General features: G+C 56.4%; 1 protein-coding gene across 5 annotated transcripts; it reads left to right on the forward strand.

Moving 5' to 3' along the window:
* The first annotated feature begins 484 nt into the window (after positions 1-484).
* Positions 485-7599, forward strand: CDK20 (cyclin dependent kinase 20). Of its 5 annotated transcripts, none has more exons than XM_062208606.1 (8): positions 485-810; positions 1039-1152; positions 3289-3505; positions 3665-3786; positions 3922-3984; positions 4534-4657; positions 5012-5167; positions 6609-7598. In XM_062208606.1, exons 1-8 carry the CDS (start codon positions 779-781, stop codon positions 6804-6806), a joined length of 1026 nt encoding a protein of 341 aa, XP_062064590.1. In that variant the 5' UTR covers positions 485-778; the 3' UTR covers positions 6807-7598. The 5 variants fall into 5 exon arrangements, with proteins under 5 accessions (XP_062064590.1, XP_062064591.1, XP_062064594.1 ...); XM_062208607.1 differs by having other exon boundaries at positions 3317-3505; positions 5054-5167; positions 6609-7597; XM_062208611.1 differs by having other exon boundaries at positions 552-810; positions 3317-3505.
* The last annotated feature ends 1914 nt before the right edge of the window (positions 7600-9513 follow it).

Here is a 9513-nt window from a genome sequence, read left to right on the forward strand (position 1 = left end):
CTTAACAATCTTAGCAACCTTCCCATCCCTGTACATAAAAAAAAAAAATCTTCACTTATCTGTAAACCCACATCATATTCCATTGGCGAGGTAGGAAACTGTAGATGCATTTTGCATTTGTCTTACTGTGTGTAATAAGGTCTTTTCATAGAGGCGTCTTGTGTTTTCGGTCCTTTCAGGGTCAGAGTCCGCCCTCTGAAAGGTATAAAGGTATGGGTTCACGGCGCTGATGGACCATGGCCAGACAGGGAGCGCTCACCTCCCCACGCCGCAGCCCGAGCCCGCCTGCCGTCACCACCGGCAGAAAGACATGCCTGTTGCGGAGACCCGCAACACGCGTGCTACAGGCGGCGAGCCTCCGGCGTGCGGGGTGAGACACCCACCCCGCCTCTTCGCCTGGCGGCCCCGCCCTCCCCGCGGCCCCGCCCCGGGCGTGTGGCCCCGCCCCCACGTTCCCGCCCCGCCCCCTGCCCCGTCACGTGACGCCGGGCCGGCAGCCATTGCTCCGCGGCCTGACGCCGGGACGCTCTCTGTGCTTGGGTGACCTAATGCGGGGTTAATCGCCCTGCTGCGGGACAGCGGAGAGAAAGGAAAGACAGTCGGGCCGAGAACGGAGAGCGTCCCTGCCTGGGGCCGCCTCGGTCCCCGGTGGCACGCTCGGAGGCCCGCCGCGGTGTTGCTAGGCGACCGCGTCGGGCTCGGAGCGGCTGGCAGGGCTGGGAGCCTGGGCGCCCCATGGACCAGTACTGCATCCTGGGCCGCATCGGCGAGGGTGCCCATGGCATCGTCTTCAAGGCCAAGCACGTGGAGGTGAGAACGGGTGCCCCCCTGCTCGGATCGCCTCGGGGGGCACGGCCTGTGTTCGGACAGGTTGTGGGCGCGGCGCCTGCGCCACCGGCTCCTCCGGCCGCGGCTTGAGCCCCGGCGTGGCTCCCGTTTACCCCGTTAACGAAGCCTCCCCCTCTCACACCTGTCTCTCGCCCTGCCTGCCTCCGTCCCGGGGTCGGGCTGGCAGTGTCCGCGCTTTTTCCTGTGCAGACTGGCGAGATCGTGGCCCTCAAGAAGGTGGCGCTGCGTCGGCTGGAGGATGGCATCCCCAACCAGGCGCTGCGGGAGATCAAGGCTCTGCAGGAAATCGAGGACAATCAGTATGTAAGTGGAGGCCCGGCCTGGCGGAGCGGGGCGGCGGCGGGCATCGCCCTGTCTCGCTCCTTCCCACTCTCCTGCCTTCACTCACTCACCCACCCCTCCCTGCGCTCCTCACTCCGCCCATTCGTCTGCCTCCTCCGTATCCCTTAGTTAGGCCGTTTGTGTCTGCTTGTTCACCCTCGCTCATCCAATGCCTCACGCATTTACTCTCTGGTTTAGCACCTAGTTCTTTATGATCTCATTCACTTATTCTCCTTCTCGAAGCATTGAGTGATTTCCGATGGGGATAGAAAGCACTCGCTGAGCTCCTCGTGTGTCCTGCAGGCTGTGCCGAGTGCTTGACACCACTGTGGTCCTGAGCCCTCTGCCCCTGTGCATGGTGTGTTTCAGAATGTGTTTCTCAGGTAGTGGGAGGAGGTTTAGGTCACCTGCTCATAGGCCCTCAGCTGCTCAGTGGAGTCCAGACATTCAGCCCTTGGGGCCTCTTTCCTGGGTTTGTTCTGATGGCTCAGAGAGGAGCTGGCCCAGCCCAGCTCCTAGGAACTTAACTGTGGTGTTGGGGTGATGGGATCCGTCTGATGTGGTTTGTGCTGTGACAAGTTGCCAGGAAGAGTTATGGCAGTGAGAGGGACCTCTCACACCCCCAGCGTCGTTACTCTCTGTGGTCCTCTCTTAGTCCATGTTGGAGTATAGAACTCGTCTCCTGCCAAGTGACAGAGTCTCTGTGGTCCCGTGACTTGTGTTCATTGTCTTCTGGAGATGTCCATGATACATTGGGCGATAAAAGGATGTTCTAAAGCTTTCTGTGTCATCCTGTTTTGTATGAAAACACTTACCTGTGTGTATATGTGTGTGCCTACCTACTGTAAAGTCTGGTAGAGTGTACTCCAAGATGGACTGCAGGTACTAGAGTTTTTCTTTCCCTTATAATTTTGTGTACTGTCTGTGTGCATGTGTTTTGATCTGTGAAATGAATATGTACTACCAGAAAAGCAGCAATACGGCCATTCTAATTTTTCAGGAAAAACAAAAGAACTTCCAGACAGCTGATTTTGGGAGAGAGAGCTCCATAGGGAGGGTGGTGATGTGGTCCCTGTGCCCAGTGGTCAGCATTCCTGAAGGTTCTTTAAAACATACTCTGGATTGGTTCCTGGCCTGGATCACCCTCACCACTCACCACTCACCAGAAAGATTGCACCAACCTGTAGATTGCTCCCCAGGCGAGAGTTCAGAGGGTTCTGTCCAGAATGGAAATTGAATCGTCCTCTCCCCTCTTAGAGAACCCCAGGGGCTTCTCTTCACATTTGGGGCACAGTTGCTTTGTGCCCATCTCCAGCCACCGTCCCTGTCCAGTCATTTCTTAGAGCTTCTTAGGCACAGAGCAGAGCAGACCCATTTCTTCCCCCAGACCACCTCCAGTGTCCATGTCCCTCCCCCCTCCTGCGCCCACTGAGGTCTTGCACCTGGTGTCCCACTGCCCACTGCTTTTTCCCAGTTCTCTGCGTAACTGACTCCCTGAGGAGCCCTTCCCTGCCCCTGCCCCATGTAAATAAGGAATCCTTTTCTCCAGTTGAAGAATTACATCACCTTCTTATACAAGAAGTCTTCAAAGAGTTCTTAAAAAGGTACATGTTGTGAAAAAACTATAGATTTCAAACATTTTTTGTACTAAAAAGTTTTTAAAATTCTATTTTCCAGACTTTTTTGAATTATCTTCATTTGTCTGTCTTGTGTGTATCAGCCCTGAACGTATCCCCTTTGTTTATTTATCAACCATTTATCACACTTAGCACACTTGGCACTTTGTTAGTCATGGTCTTCTGACTCACTGCTGGCCTCAGGGTGTGTGATGTGTCTTTAGCTGTCCCAGCACTGGGCAGGTGTGAATCCTGGTGCCCTAACCTTGGTGCTCGCATTTAATGGCTGCCAAGGAAACAGGAAGAACTCTGCTTGTGCCGTGTGTATGTCCAGGTGGGTGGGTGGGGATGCTGCCCACCAAGTGACCTTCTACAGACCTTTTTCCTGAGTGTCCCAGGAGCATGGGGTGGGGTCCTGTGTTGGCTCAGGAGGGCAGAGCAGCATGAGCGCTAAGCATCCTGGTTCTGAGTTCAGGTCACGTGTTGCCATCTCTGCCCGCAGAGGAGGTTTACGGGATGCCTGCCCACAGGTGGTGCAGCTGAAGGCCGTGTTTCCGCATGGCGCAGGCTTCGTGCTGGCCTTTGAGTTCATGCTGTCAGATCTGGCCGAGGTGGTGCGCCATGCCCAGAGACCGCTGGCCCCCGCACAAGTCAAGAGCTATCTGCAGATGCTGCTCAAGGGCGTCGCCTTCTGCCATGCCAACAACATCGTGCATCGGGTCAGTCCCAGCACGGGCTGGGGTGGGCTAGTCCTTATAAAGCTGTGGTCAGAAGGGGACAGAGGGTCCAGGGCCTTCAGGTGAGCATCAGGGGTCTGAGCTGACCTAGGCCATCATCCCCAGGTATGAAGAAACTGATGCCTCCTTTTATACCCCCAGGACCTAAAACCTGCTAACCTGCTCATCAGTGCCTCAGGCCAGCTCAAGATTGCGGACTTTGGCCTGGCCCGGGTCTTTTCTCCAGATGGCAGCCGCCTCTACACACACCAGGTGGCCACCAGGTAGGGGCAGCAGATCCCCTGCCCTCCCTTGGGGGAAGAGATGCTCTGGTTTCCTTGCCCGACATTGCTTGTGGGTTCAGGTGGGGCTTGGGTGACTGGTGGCCTGGCTCTGACCTCCAGCTCTCTTCCTCCCAGGTGGTACCGAGCACCCGAGCTCCTGTATGGTGCCCGCCAGTATGACCAGGGTGTTGACCTGTGGTGAGACTCCCATGCCAGGCAAGGGGCACCGTGGTCGTAGCCTCCTGCCAGGCTCAGGTGTCCTCTCCGTTGTGAGCTCCAGATTGCCTGGCAGGGTTAGGATCTGTCCTCAGTAGGGTTTTGGAGCAGCCTGGGGTTGGGAGGGAGGAAAAGTGGTTGTCCCGGAGGGCAGCCTCTTATCTGGCTGGCGTGTGTAGGACTAAGACCCAAGCATATGGCCTTGCCCATCTAGTCCAACACCCGTGTCCCGGGGTGTGAAGTCCCTGAGCCTTTTTGGGGAGCAGATGGCTGTGGTACCCCAGCATCTGAGATTCAGAGCTGTTTTGTAGATTTGCTGTGGAAAGAGGAGTGTGTGTGTGTGTGTGTGTGTCCCAGAGCATGAGGCTCTGAGAGGTCTCAGGGCTGTTGGGGTTTGCTTTGTGTTCTAGGGTTGAGGTCCTTGGTTGAGAGTCTGCACCTGTGGACATGAAGCCCTGGTGTGAGGTGCTGGAGCTGGTGTGGGAGGTCTGTCCCGTGGCATAAGATCTGCTCGGTGTTCTGTACCCGCAGGGCTGTAGGCTGCATCATGGGGGAGCTGTTGAATGGGTCCCCTCTCTTCCCGGGTGAGAACGACATTGAACAGCTTTGCTGCGTGCTTCGCATCTTGGGCACCCCCAGCCCTCAAGTCTGGCCGGTTTGTAGGGGCCCCTGGTGGGGAGGGTATGGGGCAGATTTGCTCCAGTCCACAACAGCAAGTAACTGCTCCCTGCCCTGCACCTTCTCTCTCATGACCCCAGCCTCCCTTGACCAACAAGGACCACTGTCCAGGCCCAGTGCCAGGGTTCCCCCCTCCTGTCCTGCCCACCTGGCATACACAGCATCTCAGCAAGCTGGGCCTGGGGCAGATGCCCGGGAGGGTCAGGGAGTGTGAGTGGATGATGGTGGGGCCGGGTGGATGAGAGAGCAGACAGCGAGGCACTGAGACCTGGTACTGCTGAGCAGTGAGGGCGGCGCGGGCTCTCAGGCGCTCCCTCTCTTTGGGTCTCAGGAGATCACGGAGCTGCCCGACTACAACAAGATCTCCTTCAAGGAGCAGGCACCTGTGCCCCTGGAGGAGGTGCTGCCGGATGCGTCTCCTCAGGCCTTGGACCTGCTGGGTCAGTTCCTGCTGTACCCGCCTCGCCAGCGCATCCCGGCCTCCCAGGTAGGCTGGAGGCCCTGGGCTGCTCCATCAGCTCCCTAATGACCTTTCTGCACTTGGTAGCCATGGTTCCCCAAGTCAGCACCCTTTAGAACCTATTGTACATGGGTATACCCAGGACAGGGGCCTCAGGCCAGTGTGCCTCTCATGAGCAGAGCCCGCTGGACACCCGCAGCAGGAGAGAGAGTGACCTGTTGGAGGGTGCATGCCTGTCCACAGGGAAGTGCACGTCTGGTGTGGGGGTCTCAGGCTGCCCTGAGCCTTGAGCCACGCGGCAGGCATAGCCGAGTCACTGAGGACTCTCCTCAGCAGCATTCACTCAGCTCTAGCGTGTGCCAGGCATCGTAACAGCAGCCCTGCATCTGGGGCTCCAGGCAGGCAGGAGTGTGGTGGTAGCCCCAGGTGCAGGGCGGGCCAAGGCAACCTGCCTGACAGGTGAGGTTTAAGCTTGAAAAGGGGTTTGCTGAAGCGGGAAATGGTGAGCAGCGGCCTAGAGGGTAAGGACCCCGAAAAGCTGGTTGTGACTAGAAGGCAGGGAAGGGTGGTGAGCACCGAGGAGCCCTTCCCAGAGGGTGTCAGGGCCTGGCTGTCAGGCAGACAGGTCCCTGCGGGCCTGCTGGCCTCTCATTGCCTCCGCTGCTGGCACCAGCAGCCCGTGCTTGTGCATACCCTGGGGGTCCCCACTTGTGGCAGCGCCTGTGGGCTTTGTTCGCCTCTCTGCTCAGTTGCCTCCCAGAATCTGCATCCGTCCTTGTCCCCTGTACTCTCTTCCACCTGGCAGAGGAGTGACCTTGACTGAGCAGAGCAAGTCACACCCCGTCCTCTGCCAGGCCCTGCTGTGGTTCCACCTCACTCACAGGGAAAGCCAGGGTCCCCCTCGTGACCCACAGGTGTTGCAGCCTCAGGCGCAGTCACCTCTAGACCTTGCCCACTCTTGTTCCCTGTGCTGATTCCTCTCCAGCCCCAGGATTGCTTCCATATCCTAGAACACACTAGGATGTTTCCCTGGGGTCCGTGGACATCTGTTCCTAGCCTGCAGCACTCTGATCAGGCCCTCCTGTGCCCCCTCTCCCCTGCCCTGGCTCACCTCGCAGGCCTTTGCTCACTCGCCTCATGGGAGGCCCTCACTGCTCAACAGCCTGCAGCCTCCCCAGCCCTTGTTCTCTGTTCCCATAGCACTGATCCTTTTCTGGTGTACCATGCATGTTACTTGATCTTATTTATTAACCCCCCCCCCCCCCCCCCCATCTATCCATGAGGCCGGGTTTTTGTCTGTCTTGCTCATTGCTGTGCCCAGGCTCTAGAATGGTGTTTAGACGTAGTAGTTAACTCAGAAAGGTTTGCTGCATCACCTGAATGCGTGGGTCAGCCCCTTGCCCTTGGCTTGAGGCTGTAGACAAGGCAATAATGGTTTTCTTCTGCTGTCCCTTCTTGCTTCCCCCAGGCCCTCCTGCATCAATACTTCTTCACAGCTCCCCTGCCTGCCCACCCATCTGAGCTGCCCATTCCCCAGCGCCCAGGAGGACCTGCCCCAAAGGCCCACCCAGGGCCTCCTCATGTCCACGAATTCCACGTGGACCAGCCTCTTGAGGAGTCACTGCTGAACCCAGAGCTGATCCGGCCCTTCATTCCAGAAGGGTAAGATGCTGGCCCAGGTCCTACTCACCTGCCTCCAAGGATCACGCAGGCTGTTTGTCCTCAGCTTCCTGCCAGACAGCCTTCCAAGGACTCTCGAAGCCACACTGGGCCACTCTCTTCATGTGCTGCTTCTTAGCCTTGTAAGGTTTGGTCTCAAAGAGGCACAGGCCATGCTCCCAGCCAAGGCGATGAGGATGTCCAGCTCAGCTGAGGAGACCCGTGGCCCCTGCTCTGTGGCCCTCACATCTGTGTGCTGCCGACTTCAGCAACACAAACAGCGAGCTGCACCTGCTGTCCAGGACCACCACACAGAGTGGTGACACCTGCCTGGGTGCAGGTCCCCAGGGCACTGCCTCCTGATCAAGAATCATCCAGGGAAAGAAAAGAGATGTCCTCATCCTGAAAACTCAAGTGGGACGAAGGTTGGGTTTGGCTTTGTTCTCAGGACATTAAACACCCTAGTTCAGTGTTTGGGATTTATTATGAAGGCCTTAAGTGGCTCTGGCTCTGTCTGTGTCTGCTCCTATCAAGGGAAATGGCATCGTTTAATGGCCCTTGTTTTCTGGGGGGTCACTGGGAAGTAACTGACCATAGTTACTTCTTCCCTGAGGGCTTCCTGTGGGCGGCACTTGTCTGAGTGTTTATTTGCACGTGAGGTGGACAGAAGTTCAAGCCCATGATGGGCAAGTGGGGGATGCAGCCACAGCCACCTGCATCTCCCTTGGGGTGAGGCTGAGCCAAATGCAGCTATGCAAATGAAGCAACTGGCATTCCTGGAATTTACTTACTCAGCAAATCCTAATACAATATGTGCTACCTCTGTTTTTTTCTTATTTCATAATTATTTATTTATTTTTTTTTTGGACAGGCAGAGTGGATAGTGAGAGAGAGAGACAGAGAGAAAGGTCTTCCTTTTTGCCGTTGGTTCACCCTCCAATGGCTGCTGTGGCCAGCGCATCACGCTGATCCGAAGCTAGGAGCCAGGTGCTTCTCCTGGTCTCCCATGCAGGTGCAGGGCCCAAGCACTTGGGCCATCCTCCACTGCCTTCCCGGGTCATAGCAGAGAGCTGGCCTGGAAGAGGGGCAACCGGGATAGAATCCGACGCCCTGACCGGGACTAGAACCTGGTGTGCTGGCGCCGCAAGGCAGAGGATTAGCCTGTTAAGCCACGGTGCCGGCCTCATAATTATTTGATAAGATGATTCTAAAAAAATAAATGGAGGGACTGGCACTGTAGTGTAGTAGGCTAAGCCTCCACCTGCAGTGCTGCCATCACATATGGATGCTGGTTCATGCCCTGGCTGTGTCTCTTCCAATCCAGCTCTGTTACAGCCTGGGAAAGCAGCAGAAGATGGCCCAAGTCCTTGGGCCCCTGCACCTGCATGGGAGACCCGGAAGAAGTTCCTGGCTCCTGGCCTCCAATGGGCACAGCTCTGGCCGTTGCAGCCATTTGAGGAGTGCACCAATGGATGGAAGACCTTTCTCTCTGTCTCTCCCTCTCCCTGTAACTCTACCTCTCAAAATAAATGAATAAAATCTTTTTTAAAAAATGGAAATGCAAAGAGCTAAGAGGAGGAAGCAGAGGAGGAGATGTGGGAAGGATTTACTAACCAGGTGTCAAAACTTAGTACAAGGTTATGTAATGACTAAGAAGGTGTGGATTAGTTCAGGGATAAAAGCAGACCAGAGAAATTTAATCTCAGCGAGTCTTTATTCTTAAAGTGTTTGTTTTATGCTTCACATCTGTCGACTCCTCTGTGAGCACTGGAGACGACTGACACTAGGGCAGCCACTGGCCTCAGCATTCAGCGGGAAGCTGTTGCTTTCAGGAGAGTCCAATGTCTTCACAGTCTGGCCTCTTCATCTCCCCGGCTATGTCTTCTGCAGACTGTAAGCTGTGGTGGGTAGAGATACCAGCCTGCTCAAGGCAGAGTCATGTCCAGAGTCAGTGCCAAGAATAGGAAAAGACCAGGGTGAGACCCAGGGTCAGTGCCGAGGTTAACAGACCCCAGGGAGGACAAGAGCCAGGCTTGGGTAAGAAGGACCCTGAGAGTCACCGTGAAGGTCAGGTGAGGATGGGGCTGAAGTGAGGAACAGAGGGCTAGGCTCAAGTTCAGGTGAGAGTGACAGCAAGACAGTGAGGGCCAATATAGGAGCCAGGGCCAGTTCTGTGGTCGAGGGAAAAGACCTGGGCCAGGTATTGGTATGGGTCAGGATTATGGGCAAGGCATGAGCAGAACCAAAGCTGAGCATAAAGGCTGATTGTAGGGAGATGGGTCATTGAGGGTTAGAACCAGGGCCAGGGCCAGGATGTGTTCAAGGCCACAGTGGAAGCCAGGGCCAGGGGAACGGCAGAGCGCGCTGAAGGCTGACTTACTGGTAGGAACAAGAAGGCTAAGAGGGCACATGTGGTAAGGTCAGGGCAAGACAGGGCAAGGCTGGGACCGCTGCTGTGGCACAGCGGGTTGAAACCCTGGCCTGAAGCGCCAGCATCCCATGTGGGTGCTGGTTTGAGACCTGGCTGCTCCACTTCTGATCCAGCTCTCTGCTGTGGTCTGGGAAAGTAGTAGAGGATGGCCCAAGTCCTTGGGCCCCTGCACCCATGTGGGGGACCCGGAGGAAGCTCCTGGCTCCTGGCTTCAGATTGGTGGCCAATTGGGGAGTGAAGCAGCGGATGGAAGATTCTCTCTCTGTCCTCTCTCTCTCTGTCC

The sequence above is a fragment of the Lepus europaeus genome, chromosome 12, assembly GCF_033115175.1.
Source record: "Lepus europaeus isolate LE1 chromosome 12, mLepTim1.pri, whole genome shotgun sequence".
Classification (NCBI taxonomy): domain Eukaryota; kingdom Metazoa; phylum Chordata; class Mammalia; order Lagomorpha; family Leporidae; genus Lepus; species Lepus europaeus.

Coding starts and splice junctions, on each gene's coding strand:
- CDK20 (XM_062208611.1), top strand. CDS start 736: ATGGACCAGTACTGCATCCTGGGCCGCATCGGCGAGGGTGCCCATGGC. Junction 811..1,038: donor TCAAGGCCAAGCACGTGGAG/GTGAGAACGGGT, acceptor TTTCCTGTGCAG/ACTGGCGAGATCGTGGCCCT. Junction 3,985..4,533: donor GACCAGGGTGTTGACCTGTG/GTGAGACTCCCA, acceptor CTGTACCCGCAG/GGCTGTAGGCTGCATCATGG.